Source organism: Amblyomma americanum, chromosome 1 (assembly GCF_052857255.1).
Source record: "Amblyomma americanum isolate KBUSLIRL-KWMA chromosome 1, ASM5285725v1, whole genome shotgun sequence".
Taxonomy (NCBI): domain Eukaryota; kingdom Metazoa; phylum Arthropoda; class Arachnida; order Ixodida; family Ixodidae; genus Amblyomma; species Amblyomma americanum.
The window spans coordinates 315,773,237-315,797,518 of record NC_135497.1 but is presented as its reverse complement, the minus strand read 5'-3'; the positions used below and the strand labels follow the sequence as shown (position 1 = coordinate 315,797,518).

General features: G+C 44.6%; 1 protein-coding gene across 4 annotated transcripts in view; it reads right to left on the bottom strand.

Annotated features, from left to right (window-relative positions):
• LOC144115377 (uncharacterized) overlaps positions 1 to 24,282 on the bottom strand; it is a 106,484-nt gene that overhangs the window by 67,126 nt on the left and 15,076 nt on the right. For 2 of the 4 annotated variants that reach the window (XR_013311386.1, XM_077649741.1), the window contains exons 4-8: positions 16,830 to 16,886; positions 16,511 to 16,701; positions 12,369 to 12,529; positions 4,769 to 5,151; positions 34 to 186 (exon numbers count right to left, since the gene is read on the bottom strand). Coding sequence is in view for 2 of the 4 variants with exons in the window: in XM_077649741.1 (XP_077505867.1) it covers positions 34 to 186; positions 4,769 to 5,151; positions 12,369 to 12,529; positions 16,511 to 16,701; positions 16,830 to 16,886 (945 nt within the window). In the remaining 2 variants the exon portion in view is untranslated. The remainder of the gene's footprint in view (positions 1 to 33; positions 187 to 4,768; positions 5,152 to 12,368; positions 12,530 to 16,510; positions 16,702 to 16,829; positions 16,887 to 24,282) is intronic. The other 2 variants (XR_013311387.1, XM_077649742.1) reach the window with 1 other exon arrangement.

The window sequence follows — 24,282 nt, the reverse complement described above, 5'->3', positions numbered from 1 at the left end:
GCTTTCTCAACATATTTAAAGGGAGGCACTGACCTGGCACGAACGAGGGCATTTGCTGACAGCTATCACAAGTCCACGGTGCCAGGCTGAAGAACCATCCGAAGAGGTGTAAGGCGCAGCACATGGAATTCCCACATGCACCCCGTCTTCGGGAATCTTCTCTCTGGGGTCATATTTGTGATACACCTGGTCGAAAGGCATGAGAAACAACTCAGAGCCATTTCTACATTGTTGCACCTCCTCATTAACACGCAAGCATTCCAGTAAATTTCACTAAACAACGGCACCAGAAACTCTGACCACACCATTACTATCGTCACCCACTATTCCTCTGTAAATGAACAAACGATCCATAGCCAGGCTTCTTTCCTGTTAACTTCACAACTGTCACCACCAGCAGTAAGTATCGAACAATACTTCCCTGACAAAGATGGCCAAAAAGGCAACGCCTACCAGAAAGCAAATAACTAATTGCTTAACATGCTTGCAAGTTTCAGCTGTATGCTTTGAGCCAGAAATACAAGCACAGACCATTTAATTCAAAAGTAATGACACATCAAGAAACTGGAGCCATTTAAGGTTTTGCAACTGACTGCAGCAATGTTTCGCTGTACCTTCACATGAGTTTGCTATCTCAGCAAAGCTCCTCCTAACAGACACGGATTAAGACTTTGGTTATGGCTCCTAATGCAGTTTCTCCTGCACATTCTACAGCCACAAAGGAACATATGCTGCATTCAGTTTTCCATACAGGCAAGTATGACTATGCATGATAAGAAATGCAGGTACACAAGCTTCCAGCAAGTAATGAAACACCCGAGGAAGTACACAATGCAGAATCTTCCGTGCCTGAATGCAGCACCCTTTTTAATCAGCTAAGCCATTCGCCAATGCACACAATGCTTAGTGCCAAGTGTTGGAAGCTGGAAAATTGCAGACTGAGGGTGCATATTACGTGCAGAAAATGAAAAAAACCTCTTCTTCACCGCAGCAAAGCATAAGCATAAGTTCTTTTTTTCTTTCGTACCTTCAGCCTTTGTCCAATAACCTATGCTTTCATAATTGAAAATCAGTGAGTTTGTGTTCACCACTTATACATAATATCAGCAATGAAACCAACCGGGAATCCAATACATGCCAACAATATGATGCGCATGGTGGAGAGAGACCAAGGTGCAGACACTAGGACTAAAGGCTCTGTTATACTCCGACGTTCTCGGCGCGCGCAAGCGCGGCGGTTGTGGTCGGACACATCACATTGGCAACGCTGCCCCGGGCTGAAATCTGCCCCCCTATACTCCAGCCGCGTTAACGCGAGACAGCGCTGAGCGACAAGCGGCGCGCATGCGTAGAAATCCATTCATCCGGCCTGCTGCCTCCGCGTAGTGTCTGCGCGCTCCTCAGACAACGTGTGTGGTGCATTCTGGGTTCGTGGCTTCGACACGCCCGGCGCAGAATAGGCACATGTTCCATTTCAACGCCAGCACCGTCAGAGTGCACCGAAGCCGCCGAACACGTCCGTGGTCAAGCAGCGTCGGATTATAGAGGGTCTCGGTTTGGCCAACTTCACGTGGCAGTGCTGTGCGCATGCGTTACGTCGGAGTAAAACAGAGCCCTAACAGTCAAGAGGTGAAGCTTTGCTTAAAGAGCCCATGAAATGGTATGCAGGGTAACAAAGCAAACGACACATATCGAATCACCTATCATCCTCCCCCAAAAAATTTACTATCTAGCCTGTGTAGCATTTGGATAGAAACTTGGGTAAGTTGGTATGGTGTCACGGTGAATCGACCAGCGCGAAAGACAGGGACGTGGAAAGGGGACAAAAGAGGCGCTGACTGAAGTTTATTGAAATGAACAGGAAAGCTATTTACAAGCGAAGCAACACCACAAACCACACAATTACTGATAGCCACACAGCCCAACACAAGTCATCCATGAATAGAGCTTATTTTGTCTCCTTTCCTGTCCGTCTTTCACGCTGGTAGATTCATCACGACTGCATAGCGTCAGGGATATCAACAGTTGAAAACAGCCCCCTTATTTTTCTCTCTCAGCTCATACCCCACAGTGAACCAAAAAAAAAAAAAAAAGATTACAGGTTGGGACTATGCTTCTCCCCTCTGGCTCAGTTAACTTTTTTTTGTCCGCGCACTCCCCCATGTCATCTCCAGCCAGCCATGACCCTCCCCCCACATTTGTCTACGAACACCCTTGTGGTTTTAATGTGTTTGCATTAGAACCCCCGTGCTGAAAAAAAATCTATCCGTCCATCTGCCTGAAGTCTCGGTTGGCAGGAGGCAAAGCGGAAAGAGAGAAATCCCCTCTCCACTTTCAGGGAAGGTTAAGACAGAGGGAAGACAAAGAAAGGGTGGGATGTGGCAGGTGGGGAATAGTGAAAAGGGGGCATGGTGTATCCCACAGTGATTGCTGGATTAAATGGGGGAAGTGGAGCAGGGGTGCGGCAAGTGAGACGGTGAGTGACTGGTTGCATTACGATGCCCGCTCACATGGTCTGAATCAGTCAGTGGTAGCGGCTGCTCCGTCCGGGAGGGGGGACATGCTAATGCTATAATGCTAAAGTATACTCTGCCACATCAATCGCACTGATCGTCTATACTATTTAATTTTTTTGTTTTTGTGAGCCAATGACAGGACCTCACGACTGACGTCACATGCTGCATGGCAGGATTCGCATGAAGGACTGGCACCGGACACTGCCGCAAGGCACAGGAAAGGAAACGTTAAAAAATCTGCAAATTATCAGCTCACTTTTGAGGACTTGTACGTGGCATGAACAGTCAAAGGCATTTATGCTCAATAGGCTTGTCATAATGCCACTTTAAAGTCATTTTTAAAACAGTTTCATGAGCCCTTCAACAGTTACCAACATGTCATAACTGGGCAGTTGGTATGAATGAATACAACGTGGGTAACTCCCACAGTAGTTTCCGTGTGCTGCTGGGGTCGAGAGTAGTAACTCTTTGTTACAACATCCAGTGATGCTAATTTTGGCTAAATTTAAAAGGCCTGTCAGAAAATGTCGGAAACACTAACTCCTGCCTCAAAGTCTTTACAAAAGTTATTGCAGCCCACTGCTTTCATGGCTGACGTGGGGAAGAGGGCATGCAATAAATCAGAATTCAAATGTGATCTGTTCATTGAACTCATTCAAATGTGAACATCATTAGTTTTACAAAACATTAAATCTTTAAATGAGGTATGGGTATTATAGCTTGGTGTGGTTGTAATGGCTACCTAACAGAATCTGCTTCTTAATATGCTAACATGATCAACACATTCAAAACAGCTCATACATCATAGCTCATAAAAGAACCTACAAGTTATTAGAGACTCCAGCTACTTCTGTATCTTGTAGCCAGACAAGAGCTCTCCAGGACAGCAGAAACAACGACGCATTATAGAGCTTTAATTGAAATTCATGGCAAAGTATATGTTTGCAAACTGGAGGGAAGCTTCAAAAATGTGCAGACCTACACAACCTACACTACGCATGCATAAACTTGTCTCGGCTGTATCAATAGACAAACCAAAACACAGCAACAGCTCGTGGGCTCCACAGAGAAATAGCTTTTAGTAAAAGTGCATGAGCCTTGATCAGCTACTTGGCTGTCTTACCATCATCTGTCTTACCACCTTCTTATTTCTGTCCTACAAACCACTGTGGGCATAGTTGGGAAGCATTAAATTTCATTGAACCAACCATTCACCAATAACTGAGCAAATTTCTGTCTCTATTCCACGCCAGTCGCAATGCCACCTTGCTAAAAAGAAGTGTCAAATTCTATGTGCTGCTGCTACCTGACCACTGAAAAAGAAAAGCTGCGGCCAACATAATACAGAGCCCGCTTTGGCAATCAAATTCCTTTCACACCTTATCCAGCAAGGATTATGAGGTACTTAATACATGTGCTAGACAAAAGCCCCTGGTGCCCTCACATACAAACTCAAACAATCCTTATACTTTTTCAATGCAATGTGCGAGAGAAGTTAAAATGCCAAAGTGTGCTCTAAGTATGTTCTGGCTGCATCGATACCAGAAGGCAGATTCCAAAAGATTCGGAAAGAAATTAACTGCTTTCTTGGAATACTTTCCCTTTCCTCACGAATGCACAAATCCTACTGCGGCTGAAGCTGAAGCAGCCGTATTTCTATGCAGGCAAAACGCACCACACGTGAAGTACTCTGATTTTGGTGCATGTTGCAAAATCCCAGGTAGGCAATATTTATCTGTAGCTACCCATTACTGCTTGCCTTACACTTCACAGCATTGCTTTAGCACATAAAAACACATCAACATAACAATATCCACTTTACACTACCTCCAAGGTGACATCACACATCGCACTGCCCGTACCCAATGTGCTCACCACTGCACTGACAATCGCAAGCCTGAGACAGCCTGCCCACGACAGCCTGCCCACAACAGCCTGCAACACGAAATTAGTGAAGGTGACATTTCCAGGCGGCGTGTTGTTGAAGTATGAAGTCAACGAGAGTGTTCACATGCATCCCCAGCTGACTCACAGCCAGAAACAAAAAAGTTCAGGTCCATGCAGAAAGCCAGTTAGATATGTGTACAACCCTGCAGACTTCATAAGTCACCACCAGGAGGAGCTAATACCCTGCTCAATACTTCAGTAGCATAGGAGGCCTCTATGGCACTTCAGGCAAGCACACAGAAAACCCAACAGCACACTTAACAACAGGAACCAGCCAAAAAGCAAGAATAAAACTGAAAACTGACCTTCATCTGATTCATAAGTTTCTCAAGGCGAAGCGAGGTATCCGGTCCCTTCAGTTGCAGATAGAAATGGTCGACAGCATAAACCTGCGACACATATACAGCACAGTACTTTGCCTCCGAAAGGCCCTCTTGGAGCTGAAATGGGCTCTTAGGCAAATCAAGCGGGGGACTACTGAAGTGTCCAAATGAGGCCTCTACTTCCGCCAATGCCCTTTTAAATGCAGCCTCCACACTTGTAGCTTGATCAGCCAAGGTCCCTCTGGCGGTTCTTTCTATGCCGCCAAAATTTTCAAAAGGTGAAGATGGTTCAGCAGCTGCCAATCCTCCAGTTCTGATCCGTGCTGCTTCTTTGACGTCGTGATGCCACTTAAGCACAAACTGACCTGCGTACAAGCAATAGAATTAAGACCCTCACTGTTAAAAGCAGTGAAACTAAAAGTGGCATTTTTTGTAAGGCAGATCAAACCTTCATTATCCAAGTCAACAGGCAACACAGTAAAGGCTCAATACACCCAAACTTGCTCAAATAAATTTTAAGGAAGGCTTCGTAACATTATAAAACTTCCATGAAACTTCCATGTTCCACAGGAGTTCCCATTACTGAAAATGATACCTTGTAATGCAAAAATAGTTCAGTTGCAAGGTCCAGGAGTCTGCTTTTAGAATCAGGTGAATAGTATTTTTAAAGAGGCACTGAGGACAATTCCGACCAATTATTGTGCAGAGTAAATATTTTTCCGGATCTTTCTGGCTATGCCGAGGTTTCTCTGGCAGCAAAAGACGGATTTGTCGCCGAGAAAATTGGGTTTATAAATCCTCCCGCCAAACATTTCAAACATGTGATGCCCTTACTCTGTTGTCTCTGTATAGAACGCAGCACCGCATCGATACCGGCCAACTTCTATTTGTCATCAGTGTCCCTTTAGCATCATGGCTATCTGAATGGTAGCAGAAGACACCAAGTGTTGCCTACTTCAACCAGCACATGTGAATGTTATTTGGCTATTGAGCTAGGACAACACCACTTTGTCAACAGCACATCAGCATATCTTTTAGATACTGAATTGGGATCAGAATAATACGATAATATGAATGGTCAAAACAAATCAGCAAATTCATGGTTAACAAGCACAAAAAAAGACAGACGGTGGAGAAGAAGACAACATTGTGTCGTGTTGCAAAAGACTAGGATGCACTAAGTACACGCAGAAGCACATGTGCATTAGCCTGTCAAGAAAATGCATTGTTTATGTCAACTACTCCAAAATTGCCCTAAATTAGTTTAGACAGGCATTACTTCGACAACAGTTTGAAACTATACCACGAAGTGTATGAGCAATGTTACTGGTGATGCTTGTTCAGAAAATAGTGACAACGGTCGTAACAAGAACATTTTGTGCCTCTTCCATCGAAAAGATGTGCATTTTGCCCAGCTAGCAGGCAGCAGGCCAGCAGACCACTGTTAATACGGAAATCCAGATAAATCAAACTACAGTGCTGTCCTGGCCAGTGCTCATGTAAGCCTATGTCATCGGATGCTTGCTCAATCGGACGCTACAAGCCTCGCACCGGTAAATTCAAATGGGCTTCCCAGGGGAGCTCGTGTTCAGGTACGGCTGTCACAGCAAGATATTCTCAAGGTAGCCCTACTCAAACCTGAACTGCATGCTAAAGAGCCGTCTGCACACTTCTAACAAGTGTGCAATGGCAGGCATGACAAATAAGGAATGCCCCGTCTTTGAGAATAGACTGACCGCTTAGTATCGGTTTCACTTCTGAGATTCTGAGTTTTCCGACCTTAGTGCCAGCCCACGACAATAGCAGCTATAGCTGCGTTCATATTAATCAATTCTCTAGTGCATTGCATTCATGTACATGAGGGCAATGCGACAGAAAAGTGCACTGCGTTTGAGTAAGTCGACTTTCACACTGCATGCAGACACGATTGAATCGCATTAGGAAGTATGGGAAGGGAATTTGCTGCGGGTATGATGAGCTTGCTAAGCTGCGAGATAGCAAAACTAAACTTACGATGTGCAAACGCAACATTTCATTTAAAGATACGTTCCACAGAATTGAAAGTACGACATCACAGCAGTCGACGAGCCAGGTAGAAAGTGAATAAAACAAAAGAAACTGGTTGTGCTAAAAGCGCCGCTTTGCCTTCAGTATGCGACGCCATGTGCCATCACCATCGTTTCAGAGATAATGTGATGCTACATGCGACACTAGGAAATCTGTTGCATTCATGTAAACGTGGCTTACATAGGCCGCACATCAGCAAGCCAACCGAGTCCGGCTGAGAGTTTCACCCACTTCCACCCGCGCAGTTCGTCCACTCTTCAACTAAGCCCAAAATGCGCACTCATCCCGTGCCACTTGCTGTATGTGCGGCGAGACCACCTCAGATACAATGCAGCCACTTGTGAGAGGCTCCACTGCTACCACTTCGCTCTGTAGAGGATGCCGGGAAAGCCCTTCCCATTTTGCAAGAGTTCTCCTTCGACACTCCTAACAGTGTGCTCACAATAAAGCCCTGATGGAAATGTGAAAAACAGCCATTGTCGCGCTGTTCTCATCTCAAAAGCAGGCAACATTGCTCAGTCTTTCGCCAAACAAATTCACCGTGATACAAGCAGTTCTTGTCAGTTTACTATGATGCAAGTGGCCCTCCTTCTCAGTTTTTTCGGGGTTATTTGATAATTCAAACTTCCGTATTATTCGAAAAATTTCTTCGGCCCCTTGAAGTTAGATTTAACAAGCTTTTACTGCATATCAATGCACTATTACCATGGTCTCTAGGTTTTCGTGATAGCATGTGGCAATTGCTGAAAATACCGCTCCACTCTTTCCCGTTACTTACATCACTGCACTAGACATGTGCAACAGCTAAAACTGTACAGTAAAAGCACATTAATTTGAGCTCCGTAAATTTGAAAATTTGGATAATTTGAACTGCTGGCTCAGTCTCCGCCAATGCCCATGTAAGTTGATGACACTGTTGTGGTGGGAGGTCCACATTTATTGGAGTCCCAGTAGCCGCCGCTGGTGAGCCGGCGGAGTGGGCTGTCGACATTGCTGGCGAGGCCGGTTGACGAAAGCGTTCTCTGCGGCACGAGCGAGAGCTTCTGGTCTGCACGAGGCAGGTCGCGCCAACTTCATCTTCATCAGCGCCGCTACACTGTAAGCTCAATTCAGATGCTACGGGTCTCGCATGATTAATTCGAAGAGGATCCTGAAGAGAGGCTGCATCCAGATATGACCGCCGCACCAAGAGACTGTTGACATTGCCTTATTCAAAACTTGAATTTCATGTGGCAGAGTCACTCATGGCCTGCACACCTTTGTCAATGGCGTGAAACAGCATGTGTGACGTGATGCATGCAGTTTCACGCCATTGTCAACAAACAGCTCAGCCTTCAAGAACAGTCCAACCGCTTAGTTTCGGTTTCACTTTTCTGATCATGGCACCAGCTCGCACCAACAGTGGCTCAACCAGCCAGCACCAGCCAGCCAAATGATGTTTCGGTAGCTGACTGACGTGATATTGGTGTTTTTCCCAATTTTCTTCTCCCCGCTTTGCTTTGGCGCTGCTGAGCATTTCTTTCACTTCTGTCCGTGCGGTTCCACTCTTTTAATCCACTGAAACTGTGTGCTCATCACGTGCTATTCACAGTTCCTGTGGCCAAGCCATTTCACACATGATGGTGCCGTTTCAGAGGGGTGTGATGCAGTAGCAGTGGACCTCCACTGCGTTGCATTGATAAGGATGCCAGCGAGACCCTTTTGATTTTGGAGCAGTTCTGCTTCGACGCTCCTGACAGCACGCCTGAGATAAAGCATCGATGGAAACGAGAATAGTCACTGCCGCGCCATTCACATTTCAAAAGTAGGCACTCCTTGCCCAGTCTTTCACCAAATAAATTTACCGTGATGCAAGCAGAAGTTGACAGTTTTTTCAGGGCCATTCAATAATTCGAACTGTCGGATTATCCGAACATTTTTTCCAGCCACTTGAAATTCAAATTAACGAGCTTTTACTGTACTTTGCTCAACATGAGCACACATATTTTTCATAAAATATGTATTTGGGGTCAGACAAAAATTACATTAGCGTAAATACAAACTCATCAAGAAAAATGCTGAAAAATTTTTTTCCCTTTCACATTCTAAACAAACTTAACGAAACATCTCTAGTGTAATCACTAGAAACTGGACTTCTATGCACTAAAAATGTGCATTTTAGTTGCCACAGGCAAGCACATAAAACTATATCTTCAACCTGCAGGGCTCAAATCCCCTAAGAGCGGCTTGGTGTCTACACCTAGCATTATCAGTGCGGGGCACAAAAGGGTCCATTTAAACAAGAACAGCTTTCTGATAAACAGAGAAGTTTTTTCCAGGTATCCTTCCCCACTCTCTGGCACCCCTGATTCGCCATTGGTGGACGCTAAAATGCCAACAAATTTATCATCGGTCCATGCCCAGAAAACATTAGTGTAGTTGCCGATTGGTACTATACTATACTCCATTTCATACATAGCAGGCAATGCTGCGGAGGCTGCGGAAGTAGTGAGTCTGCAAAACCATATTACTCTGCCATGTATCATCTGTTGTTCTCGAAACCTTGGTGAGTGTTCGGATGAAAACAAAGAGTGGTATAAAACGAAGTGGTAGCATTGAAAATCACTGTCAAAGCTGTGAGGCGCTTATTGTGCAGGCCATCTGGCTATAATTTTCACTGAGTGTAAACAACTTAGCAGTCAGGGCACTTAAAGGGTGATGAGAGTCTTGACATGGTAAAAAAAAAAAGCCAAAATTTTGATTTTTCAAAAATTGCATATTCAGGTTCAATGTACTCTAAAGAAACTGCCTACAAAGTTTCAAGGTCTAATTCGACCAACAACTAGTACTAAAAATGATATATTCGACGTCATTAAGGCGTCAAAATGGCGATTTCAGGAGAAAATGCAGGAGAACTTCACGCCCGTCACTTCCTGCAATTACGTCCCCAATGGCCGCCAACTTGGTCTTGTTCATAAGCTGGTGCTCTTCTCTACATCCCGTTATTACTCGGAATATCTGCATTTCGCCGTTTTCTGAGGCATCTACGACGACCTCCTAATGGCCGGCATGCGCTCTTCAAATACGCTTTTGCCAACTTGAGTTGCCTTATGAAAGTTTTCGCCATGTTTATATGGTACAATTTCAATTATATTATATTGTTGAAAACAGAAAGAACTAAGCGATGGAGCTATGCTATTTTTTTCATGGCCGAGTCAAACATATCAAATATTGTCAATAGGGGTGTGCGAATATTCGAAACTTCGAATACGAATCGAATATGTTTCATATTCGGTTCATATTCATATTCGAGAAATGATATTCGTGAACTTCCAAATATTCGAAAATTCGCGAATACTCGGCAGCGATCGTATACCGCGCAGACTTTTGTAAATTCGATTGTGGCAAAACTGCAATATCTGGGCAAATTATCTTAATATAGAGTTTAAAGTTCCAGAAAAACAACATAAAGGCCCTGTTCTCTTTCTTCTACATCGTTTATCGCGTGGACCGATTGCATTCCGATGCCGCTAGGCTTCACCTTGTGCGCAACTCCGCAAGTGGGCTTTCCCACATACCACACGTGCTGCGAGCAAGATGGAGGACGACCCGCTTCAAACAATTGCAACGCGAAAGCGCGTTCATTTTTTTATCCTTCCGTAATATGTTTTTAATAATGCCCACACCCATGGCATTCGTTCTGTCACCTTAACTATCTGACTGTGACAACCGCCATCTTGTTTTGGTCAACTGCGCTATGCGGGAAAGCCTACTTGCGGAATTTTGCGTGAGGCTCCCGAAGTGGCGAGTCGAGGTGTCACAACAGGGCAAGCGATCCTGTAAAAATCCCGCCTAATGCGTGGTGCACTGTGACCCATGCACTTCTTAAGTGGGCATAACGTCACGCGTGAGAACGTTCGGAGGACCCCGAAAATAACCTGGCCGCGTAGTTTTGGTTTCTGAGCTTCGCCACTTGCCCGTGGCAATGGCAACTGTCTGCCCGCGCATTCGCCAGTAGTGCAATCTCAGCACCGTGCCGCTTTCAGACGCTGACTGACGCGTCGATAGTCATTTTTTTCCTTTTTAGAAGCAGTCTCGCCATTCCGACGTCAATGTGCATTCCCATCTAACTCACGTTCGCGATTGCCTCCAGCGCACCGAAACTCGGTGCTTGTCACGGGATTACAGGTGTTCGCATGATAGAGCTGCCTCATACGACTACCGCATTTTCGGTAGTTTTTTTTTCCGGGGCCAAAGGCATTTTATAAATCGACCTTCAAATAACCCGGGCATTTCTGTCGGTTCTTTGAACTCCGAATTAATGAGGTTTTACTAGCCACCATGCTATTCTTGTTTCCAGGCTTGTCATGTTATGGATTTCATTTTCCCTAACCTCATTACAGGTTGAATACTGTTATGCTCCTCAGTTAAGTAGTATACATTTCTGTGCACATTGTTTTTTTTTTTTTATACGGTGCTCAGGCAGTCTAGTTTTGTTTATTTCAGTTGCAAAGGCCACAGACTATTTTGAAAAAAAAGAATGAGCAACAATGTTTGCTTGTTTCTATTCTGAATTTATTTTTGCGCTGACCAGATATTGGATATTTGATTCGATATTCAAGCCATTTTTTCTTCATATTCGCATTCGATTCGTATTCGAAAATTTCAATATTCGCACACCCCTAGTTGTGAACAATGTCACCAATTATATCACACAATTATGGTGCTTCGACGCAACTCAAGATTTCTATATGATGATGTAACTAAATGAGAATATAAATAGCACAGCTCCACATCGCAGGTTTTTCGCTTCAGCTCCACTTCAATCGGAATCAAAAATACTAAGGAAAAGTGCCAATGTCCCGTAGGAAAAACCCTAATTAGGCTTCAGTTATTTTTGTACAATATGGGAACTAATTGAGACATGCTGAAACTAATTATATTTCTGAAAACAGGAGGAGAAATACATAAGCACACCTAGTTTCATTATGAGCTCTCTAATAATCAGAACTTTAATTTAAGACCAGCGTCTTCCCTCAAGGTTTGTTGCAACAAAATATGCTTGTGTGCACTTTGGTTGCATGGTGAACTACTTTTGGGCAGTGACTCAGCCTGCGCGAACAGGCATGCTAGCTTTGGCAGTGTTGATTGCTATGTACGAAACAGTATAGTCATCTTGATTTCATGCCTGTCTCTGGTGTCCCTTCCAAGCAACTTCTTGAGCCTTCTAAGTGACGTATGCACTGCACAGGGCACTTCCTGCTCATTATCACACAAAAAGCAAGCAAACATCCCATTAGCAATGCCTCCTCAAGCACCCAAATTTATAGCAATTCGCAAAATCAGCATCAGATAAGGGCAGAACTGCCACAAAGCTTCTGATCAGACAAGTGCCCATCAGAACTACCAAAACAAAAAAATCAGCTTCCAATCCCCCTCTGTACACATGCATGCACACACACAAAAATGCATTTTTTAGCATCCCTAAAGACTGACAAATCAAAGCATGCACTATACACCACAACACCATACTAACCTCGCCCGAAGGAGGTAAAGCTCAGGTGTGGATTCCCAGCCAGGAAAGCAACAAATGTTTGACGGGAAAACCCCAAATCAGAGGGACATATCAGGATCCCTGTCTTCTCTTGGTAAGCCTCCAGAAGCTCATCCACAGTCATGCCTTGCGAGCCACTTGACCTGCAGTGAACAAAATTGGCAAGACACTAAATATCAGCCCCGGTATTTCAATACGCAAAGCTACTCGCTAAAATTTCTTAGTACTGCCTGTATAAACATGACCCAAATTTCCCTTGTAAGCCAACTTGTCTGTTTTACACTACACAAAATTTGAAAAACCACAGTAGCTGAGTGACTATAGCATACTCTCTTGAAAAGATACCCTCTATAGCCATTACAAGACAAAAGTCAGTGGATATTATACAATACATTATATAGAGCCGACTCTGTATGTGGAGGCATTGCTTATTTGCAAGTGTAGTGTGCATATGCAAGAAACACACTGCATGCACCGGCTGCGTACATACAGGCATCAATCACCGTTAAGCTGCATAATCACTGTCGTTGGACCACACAGTACTGCTATGACTGAACTGTGATCCATTACTGTAATATGCAGTATATCCCCCATATCTGTTAAGAACCTCCAGAGAAGCATGTCGCATAACTGTTACGATCATTTTAAGCCACATGGAGTGAGCTCTCAATCCCATGAAGTGATGGCCCCAGCAAAGCAGCACATGTAAATTTGGGATTTATCATGGGCATCCACCAACTGTTGAGATCACATCAATAACACTGGCTTTTCAAAATGTAATCAAACTATGCAAACATGACACCAATGTCAGCAGGCTCTGCCTTGCACCAGTCTGCCAAACAAGACTGATGACACCAGCATAAATATCAACTTAGCACTGTCGCAGTGTAAGTTCAGGTCAGTGACGATGAAAAATCCTGTCAGCGGAGTGTCGCACAACCAGTATTGGCAGATCGAGTGCCGAGAGAAAATTTCACTGATATGAGAATTTGGCCTGACCAGCCATGCTTCTAACCTACTTCGAGATGAAAACGAGCCAAAGCAGCATCGAAAGTTTTTACGCTTCTGATGTAACACTCACAAGCGGTTAACACTAGCCATATCAAGCAGGCCTCCTTCTGTGATGGATATGCCTAATAAATGGCAGAGTTAGTGCATGTACGCTATTATTGAAGGGCAACCTCTGATTTTAATGAATGCAAATATAGCGAAATTCTGAAAGAAAAAAACAGCAAAAACAAGGATGCAGGACAAAGAATGAGAAGTACAAAATACAGGTGCTGTGTTGTGTACTTACTCTTCGTCCTTCGAGCTGTGTGTTTTCCTTCAAAATGAATGTCACCCACCTAGCCCAACTTGCTATCATACTGCACCAAATATAGTCAAGCCCGGATATATCGGACTCTATGGGGATTGCAAAAGAGTTCGATAATTCTATATATAGAACACAGCAATAGCTAAGCTTTTCTGTAACACAGAAGCAGGAATGCAGTGCACCCACACTAACAGCGCACTTCCTGCAGCGCACCACTCTCTCTAGACGTCGGCCTCGCTTGCTTTGCATGGAAGCCGTTGCAACGGTGCTTTGGAGCTACAGTGTAATCCACTTATAACGATACCCGATATAACGATATACAGCTTATAACGATCAAATTCTTTAGGTTTATCAATTCTCCCATTGCCCCTATGTAAAAATAAACCGTATATAACGATACAATTATTGGCAAAATAACGGATACGATAAAATTCTAGCCGCCCGGATGGTGTTTACTACAAAAATTTGTCAGAAAGTTTGATAAAAAATATAATATTTCGAAGCAAATCACGTTTTATAAAAACTCAGCAAACGAACCAGCGTGGCGAAATCCGTGAGGGAATGTTGCCTACGGCCTTGGGAACCAAGCACCGCCATCCTTGCAATCGCTGGAGGGAGGAGTTTGCTTGGTCCCTGCCACGCAACGCTGCCTCACACAAACGCAGTTTCCACCCGAGATGGTTGAGAATTTAAATTTTTTTTTAAGTGTCAACTTTTCTTGTGCGTTTCCCCATTTTTCACTGTCTGCAGCGCTGACCTTTGCAGCGTGCGCCATGGAGCAAGGTAGGAACTCAGAAGAGGCGGTTACGTCACATTTTTTGAAGCCACTAATCCCCACTCCCTCCCTACTAGGCCGCCATCTAAGCGCGCTTGCGTATGCCCAGCAGACAATGCAGCAGACGACGTCGCTGCGCCCAGCGTCACCATTCGCTGCGCCGTTGGCCCAAGACTCCCAGCAGTCCTTTCGAAAGCGCGTGACTTCCGGCACACTTTTTGGTGTGCAGCCCGGATAGTGAGGGCCCCTCCTGAGCTTTCCTTCCTCCATGCTGTACGCCAATAACATTGCGGTGTGTTTATCTTGACGGGAGCTCCGGAGGGGGTAGAGGGGGCTTGCTGAGCGAACTTGGCAGGAGCACCGGTGGCGGTGGCTACATGCATGGGAATACATGAGGGTGTTCTTTTTGCTTTTTTTCTGCCGGTCCAGGTATAAAGATAATCAATCGGTCATAAAGATCGGATTTTCCAGTTTTCTCAATATCGGTATAAATGGATTGCACTGTAGCCACCGCCTATCATAAGACATCTAATCTTGTTACCTGTTTACTATAAACAGAATAACCTCTCATTAAAACTAAGGTATAAGTAGTTTCCGCAAAGCTTTCGGGAGCGAAGCATACCAATTGAGGGCCGCCGCTAGCCCTCGGTCAGCAGGTTGGCTTCATTGCATGCCAAGCAGTGTACCGCATGCCGTGTTTTCCACATGACAGCGTTGTTGCGTGGAGAAAAATATGAGACCGAAGTTCCATAGTTACAGTGCAAAAGACAAAACGTTGTGTTCTGTCGTCCTCTCTTGTCCTGTCTTTCGCGATGTAACTATGGAACATCGTCACCAACTCGCCCAACAACTTGCTTTGACGAGACCGAAGGCTACTTTCAAACCCACTCTGCATTCACCTTTCGGTGTATTACAGCGCCAGCGCTGTTAGCAACTGGCCAAGGCTGCGCAGCCAACCCGGGTCCGCATGCGAAAAGTGATCACGGGAGCTAAGTCAGGAAAAGTGCCACCAGAAGGCACTTTACATTTCACATAATAAAATCATGCTGAACCCCATTTTCCCCCACCCCCAAAAGAAGTCCAAGAAATACACGATTCAAACTGGACTGCCCCTTCCCCCCAACTGCCCCCTCTGAGAGTGACCCGTAAATCCGCCCGTGTATTGGTAGATGCGAACCTGCCAGCAGACATACAACTTTCTTTTGAGCAAATCACACAATGCACTTTGAACTAAAGTGGGTTTCTATAAAACAGAAGTATGACCTCTCCGTGTCATGAAATTAAAATAAAAACTTGCAGTCATTCCTCGGCAATTTACTAGTATACAAATTGTGTAGTTGTACTGAATTTAGAAGTACTTTAGGATGGGGGTATTTTTGGATGCCTGGGCTCTGTGTAAAGCCAGAAGCCTACGAAGTAATGCTCTAGAGACAATGGCAGTAAATAACATATTGCCAACAATGCCAACATAGCTGGTCAAGAGCACAGCACTTTTTCAAACAGGCAGAGGACAGTTTGACATGTAATTAGTACTGTTCATTTTTGGTGATATGAATTTTGGGTCACATTTTTTGTTGCCTCATCAAAATTTTTATCATTAAAATTTTACAGCATCTTGTGGGTGAGATGCCTTGCAAGTTTTACAATTGGCCTCTGCCAAGGGTTTCAGCACGAATCGAAAGTCAGTACAGCCAGAGAATCACACACTTTCAGGGCGAGTGATCAACTGTACGACATCAAAAACCGAATAAGAAACAGTGGCATCACTATGCACGATCTTTATGCAATGACAACAACCTAATTGCAGCAGTTTGAGTACTTCAGGGTGCCACTGCAGCATGCCTGGCACAGCAGTGCAAGAATTCTTGCCTTTTTACCGGCAGACGAGTCCTACAGTATTCCATTCGAGATGCTACACATTAAAAACTGATGCGCACCTATCTTAGGCAAACTTTTACTATCTCATGTTGAAGTGCGATGTCCCTTCACCCCAAGGAGCCCTCCAAGTAACCAGACGGCCCCGTACCTACTGACCTGATTAGGAACTCGAAGGCAGCCAAAATCCTGGTGTCGAATGCCTTGTTAGGGTCAATATGTGGATAAACCATGAAGTCCCCATTGTAGCATGGCCGGGTAAGATACAGTATGTCAGTACACTTTTCCATCAGCTGTAGCATGTTGTTGAAGCCATGGTCACTTGGCTTCAGCTCGTGGCCTGTCACCTCCTGCACCACGATCACAGGCACCTTTCATTAGGCTCTGCTAAAGCAGAATTTATCTACAGTGCACTGAATTGCAGTGTAAGCATGCATTCAAAATAAAGCCACTTGAGACAACAGCGATTACTCCTTACCTGGTACTTTAATGCAAAGTCAGACAACCATATGCCGCTAGAATACTTTAACAGAACCTAAAAAACAAAGGAGAAAACATGAAGTGCTTACAGTTGGCTCGACTTTAAACAAAACCTCACAACAAGTGGACAAAGCAAGACAGCACAATCAAGTGTTTAAAAAGAAGAATTAAATGGTGAACTAGCACTCAAGATGCAGTGAATAATATGAAACAATTGCAGGAGCAAAAGCTACACGCCATATGAACTGGTGTTTCTGAACACTCAGCGATTTTAGAGGATACAGCTAGTGTACACCTGAAGCATGCATTAGAGAGCATATGTTCATGACTACACAGCAAAAACAGAACCAGTGGTGTAGGTAACCTCCAAAGTTCTGAGGCACAGCTGGCACTTAGGTACAGAGCAATGTCATTAGGAAAACAGAGAGAAAAAAGGGAGGTTAACAAGGCCAAACGCCCTGCTTGATACATGGGGATGTGGTTAAAGGAAGTGAAGGAGAAGACAGAGTGAAGGAAAGTTTGGCCCGTCACTGCCATGGGATGTGACCATGGTCATGGGCCAATGAAATAAAAAACACAGTTTGTCCACAGAGGGACCACTGGTGCCTCAAATTACACACAGTCAGTGCTCTGCATGTTTAAAAAAAATGGCTGGGGTTCAACGTGGCTTGAACCTAGTTAAACGAGCGAAAGTTCTGTTAAGCATGGTCTCCGCTGTCACCAATAAAATGTCAGTCAAAGGTCAAGATCAGGTACCCAGTGGTCATAGTCATATGATCACATAGTCATGCTACCATAGCTTAGGCCATACCACCATGCAGTTAAGTTCGGTTTGACCTTGCGAGGCCTACCGTCTCCAATCATCATCAGCAGCAGCAGGAGCCTGACTACGCTCACTGCAGGGCCAAGGCCTATCCCATGTCTCTCCAATTAACCTTGTTCACTTCCAGCTGTGCACACCGTATCCCTGCAAACTTCTTAATCTCATCCGCCCACCTAACTTTCCACCACACCCTGCTATGCTTGCCTTCTCTTTGAATCCACTCCGTTACCCTTAAGGACCAGCGGTCATTTTGCCTTCGCATTACATGCCCTGCCCAAGCCCATTTCTTCCTCTTGATTACGAATAGGATGTCATTAACCCGCATTTGTTCCCTCACCCACTCTGCCCACTTCCGGTCTCTTAACAATACACCTATCATTTTTCTTCCCATAGCTCGTTGCGTTGTCCTTATCTAAAGCTGAACACTTTTCGTTAGCCTCCACGTTTCTGCCCCGCTGGTGAGTATCGGTAAGATACAGCTGTTGTACATTTTTCTCTTGAGGGATATTGGTAAAATGCCATTCATGATCTGAGAGAACCTGCCATATGCGCTCCACCCAATTCTTAGTCTAGTTATTTTCCTCTCATGATCTGGATCAGCGGTCACTACCTGCCCTAAGTGGACGTATTCCCTTATCACATCAAGAACCTCGCTACCAATTGTCAACTGCTGTTCTCTTGCTAGAGTGTTGAACATTACTTTGGTTTTCTGTATGTTAATTTTTAGACTCACCGTTCTGCTCTGCCTGTGAATCATTGACCATGCTTTGCAGTTTACCTCCTGAGTGACTCAGCAAGGTAGTGTAAACAGCGAATCACAGATTATTTAGGTATTCTCCATTAACTCTTATCCCCAACTGTTCCCAATTAAGACATCGGAATACCTCCTCTAAACGAGCAATAAATTGCACTGGCAAGATCGTGTCTGCCAGCCTGACGCCCTTCCTTATTGGAATTTTATAGCTGACTTTATGGAGGACTATGGTTGGTTGGTTGGTTGGTTTATTGCGTTTACCGTCCTAAAGCGACTCAGGCTATGAAGGACGCCGTAGAGTAGGGCTCCAGGAACCTCGACCACCTGGGGTTCTTTAACGTGCACTGACATCGCACAGGACAAGGGCCTCTAGAATTTCGCCCCATCGAAAAGCGACCACAGCGGCCGCAAAGTATTCGTGACACTGGAACAAACACTGAAACAAATGTACAAGCAATGCCGCAAGGGCCTATTACAAACGTTTTTCCAACAAAACTTTCACCACAATAAATAATCTTAATGGTGTTTTCTGAATTCAAAGGCACTCTGGATGCATAGGCTGCAGTGACATAAATGCAAGGCTTGACTAACTTAACACCTTAAAGGTTCATGACAACCTCAGCTTGTCATGAACGATTACCACATTTCGCCTACGACGAGCTCATATTGTAATGGATGTTTCACTGTTTTTTACTTCGACAAGCTGCGCTCATCTAATGGTGTTTTTTTTACATTTAAAACATATATGGCAGCACATGTTCTTTCATCCACACTTTTACTGAGAGTTTTCACACTAGATGGTAGAAGGCGTTCCTTGTGTGTTGAGGCTAACTCTGTTAGCATTAGATTTTCTCGCACTTTCAAACAAACATGTCATCACCCGTGTGGCGTTATATTGCGGAAGAAAGTTAGCGTCGAGCGCAAGAAATGAGGATGTTGAATTCCCAATTTAATTTCTCAAGTGGAGAAGATAGTGACGAGACTGAACGACAGCGAGGATCTGGTGTAGGTGGTGATAGAAGGCCCTGTGCGACTGCAGTGTTCTGAGCACTACCGCAATATCTCACAGGTAGCTTTGCTACCATGCAACACAGTTTTCTCACTCAATGAGCAGCAAAATCTCACTCCCTCTTTCCTTTCTTGAAATCTATGCTGAGCAGCAAGCAACCCACAGTTTGTGAAAACCGTTCTGTAACCTTCACAGTTGGCATCCACAGTGGAGTGGCAAAAGAAGTTGTGAATGCAGGGCCTCAGTGCACGTGCGAGATCACTGAACAAGGTGCTACTGAAGAATACTACTGAAACTACAGGATCGGCAATGTGCGGGCCGTGCACTGCCACTCACTGCTCGCAGTGCGCACCACGACTTAGTGATTGCGCCGTCGGTGATGTACGGGCAGCGCTTAGAGCTCAAAAGTGTAGTCGTGGCCCGTGCACTGGTGTCATCCGAAGTGGCGCAACAGGGGATTTGAAACTTCCGGAATTCCACACATAGTGCACAATCCCCACTCAACCGGGGAATTTTATGAATTCGTGTCAGCAGTGCTCGTACCACCAGATTCTGCTGTATTGTACGTGGAATTACGTGCGCGAAAACGAGATGATAATGAAACAAAATGCATAACGTGTGCTTTGAGCACTACAGCCCTAATTTATGGCAGATGGTGCATTTAAAAGACGAAGCACGAATCTGTGTTCCTCTACCCTGTGACCAGCATCTTATCTTTCGGCATCACTGCAGGCAAATTATACCAACATCAAGAGTAAGACACCAGTTGGACACTCGAGAACCGAAATGCACCTTGCACCTTCGGTTTGAGACAGTGTTCGGGTCCATCAAGGGGTTTGATTTCTGGCAAAACCCACATGCGAGGACGAGGCACGCCACGTAACATCTTGAATGGGGCATTTTGATTGGCATTGAACAGCCAGCGCTTTCTACTGAGGCATCAGGAGGGAGCATGAAACGGATGGTACCTCTCACATAGCTTACATAGCTCAACTAGCCACTTTTGTGTCAGTTTCACGATCAGTCTTGCGTTTCCCCAGCACTGCCATCAGCCTTGCCCCTTCAATAATCTTCCCACTGAAGGCACTCCTCCAGTAAGGAGCTGCTTCAGGATTATGTTCATTAAGCTTCACTGTTGTGCAACACCGTCAAACTCTTTTTTTTTTTAGCTGAACAAAATTGCGTTGTTCAAACTGTAACAAGGTATTGGCCTAAAGAATACTTAGTACTATTGCTACTACATGATTTCTCTTCCCTTACTTAAACCTTTAACCGCCAACCCTGAGCTGCCCTCATCGTGGAAGATTGTACCAGTACCGCTAATGACGAGCCACACTTCGTCTGACTTGGTGTTGCGCTGCTCTTACTACAAAAATGAGTTACAGCCGGCAAGTGCGTAGCTTGCAATTTTCAACACCGCACGACATTGGTTATCCATTAAAAAAAACATGTTTGGTGCCATTAGTGGTGGCGGCGATGTCCCGAGAAAATGAGCTACTTCTTTGAGCAGTTCTAACAGCAGTTTTACTGACAATCTAGAATTTGTTTCCGACAGTGCCTCTGACTTCGTTTGCTAGCTGGAGACTGCTTCAGATGACGATGAGAGCACCGGAGGTGACGACATAGACATGCTGGTGGTCTGGGCATCCACTTCATCTGCGGGAGGTGGTTGGTTCGAAACCCACCGCTGGACACCCACCGGTAAAAATGGGTACAAGGACTCCTGCCCCGGCGCCCGGCTTCCTCAGGAGTGGGTGCTTGGAGGAGGCTCCCTATCGGGGGCAAACCTAGTTTCTAATACTCAGCATGCAAAGGTGGTTCATGTTTCACTCCCAAGTAAAGGGTTCAACTCAGCTCGTATGCTCTAATCAGCGTGTCTCAACAGACGTACAGGTTCAAACCTATCACTGCAGTCCTGGGCAAGTTGGTTTTTCCAGCTGTCAGACTTTGCGAGAAAAAAAAAGGGCCACAAACGGGTTTCTACTGCACGAGGCGGAGTTAGGGTTGCTTGACGGGGGAACTTATCTCTGATTCGTCAAGGCAACGGTTTGGCTCAAGACCCTTTTCCCAAGCATCTCACCCTAGAAGAGCTAGGCCAAGGGAAATCTTGTCCCCATTAAAAAATCGGTGGGTACCCGGCGGCACTGGGGATCGAACCTAGCACCTCCCGAATGCGAGGTGGATCCTCTACCACAAGGCCACGCTTCGGTTAATTACTAATGATGAAAGCTGGTTTGTGTTAGGACAAAGCAATGTCTATGCAATTTGCAGTATGTTACAGCATATTGGATCAAATAAATACATCGCATTTCTGTACACTATGACCCATTACTAAGGCATGCACTGAGGGAAAACCACCCTCAATAGCAGTTTTTTCTTTTTTTAAATATGTCTTAACTGCAACCTGAAAGCAATGAAATAGTATAACTTTAGAAGAATTACTTGAAAAAAATTATGACGAGTGAAGAAAGTTGGGAAAGTTGGTATATATTCATGATTCATAACAGCTCAGCAAAAACGGACAAAAGGGAGACCGGACAAAACAGGCATTGTCTAGTCTCCCTATTGTTTGCGTTTGCTGCGGTTTTTGTGAATCATGAAAAAATGATGACAACTTAAACAACATTCGGCATGTATGTTTTTCAGGAATTAATATAGTAGTTAAAGGGTTAATGCTAAGAAGGCCTCATGTCATTATGCCAACATAATTATGATATCATTATTCTCTCCCAGTAACACCAGGAGTCCCTCAAGGGTCAGCGCTTGGTCGCCTTCCATTTTTGATATGCAGGTAAACATTGTTATAACGAAGTTGACCGGGTCCGGCGACAAGTATACTTCGTTACAGCCGTGTTGACAGAGCTTCCAAGGAAAATCATCATTCCTTCGTTATATTCCTTAATTCGTTATAAACAGTTTCGTTATAACAAGGTGCGACTGTATATCAACGATGTACCCACGCATGCTTCTTCCAACATCCGCATGTTTGCCGATAACTGCGTAGTCTACTCAGAGTTGCTAACCCTTCTTATCACATAGCTCTTCAAAATGACCTAACCTGTGTGCAAGAATGGTGTAGCCAATGGCTCATGGAACTCAACCCTGCTAAATGCAAACAAGTGTCCTTTCATCGCAAATGCAACCCCCTTTCATTCCCATATGTAATCTTGGGCGTCGCAGTAGAATAAACAAATTCTTATAAATACCTAGGCATAATCCTATGCGAAGATCTAATCTGGAATGCGGATATCACTAACATCCTACCATCAGCTAACAGAACACTTGGTTTCTTAATATGTCATTTCCACCAAGCACCGCCAGACGTGAAACATCTTGCATACAAGTCCCTGGTTTGAACAAAACTAGACTATGCATCCCCAACCTGGAACCCTAATCAAATCTATCTGATAGCTTCACTAGAGTCAGTACAGAATCGAGCTGCTAGATTCATTCATTCATGCCATTCATACAATGTCAGCATGCCATCGTTAAAAGCAAAGTCCGGTCTAACAAATCTTTCTTGCCGTCATCGAATCGTCAGTATGGGCTAGTTTCATAAGTTTTTTACAGCTCAGTTTATATACCGCCCTACATCAGCCCTCCAGCACGCATTTTACTCTGCATTTCCTTTGCATATTTCCTGTCCACGTACTGATACTGTAATATTTGCTGCATCATTATTTCCTCGTTCAGCTTTAGACTGGAACGGCCTTCTGTCACATTTAACTGATAATATTTTTGTACATGCAGAAAATGCAGAAAATATGCCCCCTATGCAGAAAATAGAAAGAAAAGCTCCCTCTCTGATTTTCCCTGGAAAATTTCTTTGGAACACCTTCAGTACCTAGTAATTCTAGATCAAAAAGTGTAGATCAAGAAAAACTGTGCATCAAGTAGACAAAAAAAAATCCTGTAATTTTATAATTTAAAGCAATTACATAGACCATATTGCGTTAAGTTACCATTACGGAATATTGTGCGTTAAAAAGAGCAATGGTCATGAATTCGGCTTCGAACTGAGCGCATGTGATTGTGCTTCAGTTAGCACAATGGCAGAGTCTCAGAAAATGCCTTGGAAGCATGTTTTTGTTTGTAAGCATTTAATAAGTAAAAAGAAGAATATGCTCGCTTCTTCACGTGGCTACTGTAAATCTGGTTAATGGGATTCAGAATTCTGCCCTATTTCAAAAGTATTTCATGGCAATTTGGCTTGGAATCAGATTAATAAGACACTTATCTCAAACTTGCAATGCGTTTGGATCAACGATAGTTTGTTTAATTGACCTTTAGGTGCGCAAAATCATATAGTTGTACTTTGTGTTTCTGGTAGTCCAAAATGAGCCAGGAAAGCCCCTTTTTCCCAGAAGCAAGAAGATTCTGTACATATGTCGGCAAACCAGTGCCGCCTTCAGTAAGGACAAGCGTTGCCGAAATGAGGCAACTTTCACTACAAAAAAAAAAAAATAAGAGATAGCCACAGTCCCACCGCAGAGGAGCGGTGGGACAGCGAGGCGGGTTTTTTCGGCGCTGGCATTTGGGGCAAGACTAGATGAACTGGCGAACATAATGGTACATCCCACGACAGTAGTACCGATATCGTAGACAGGTGAAGGTCTTCAAAAAGTTGGCATGGGCATACTGGGGATCAGCGTGGTAGTAGGAGCAAATGACTGAGCGCAGATGGGTCGGAATGACAAGCAGCCACTTGCAACCATCCGGAAGTTAGTTCAGACGGTAAAGAAGCCAGTCTCTGATGCCGAAATGGTGGGACTGGCGACGGAGAGCACGGGAAGGAGGTCGTGACGATTGGCCAGATAAGAAACCCAAGAGACAAGCGAGCCATGGGTCTCTGCATTACTCGGAAG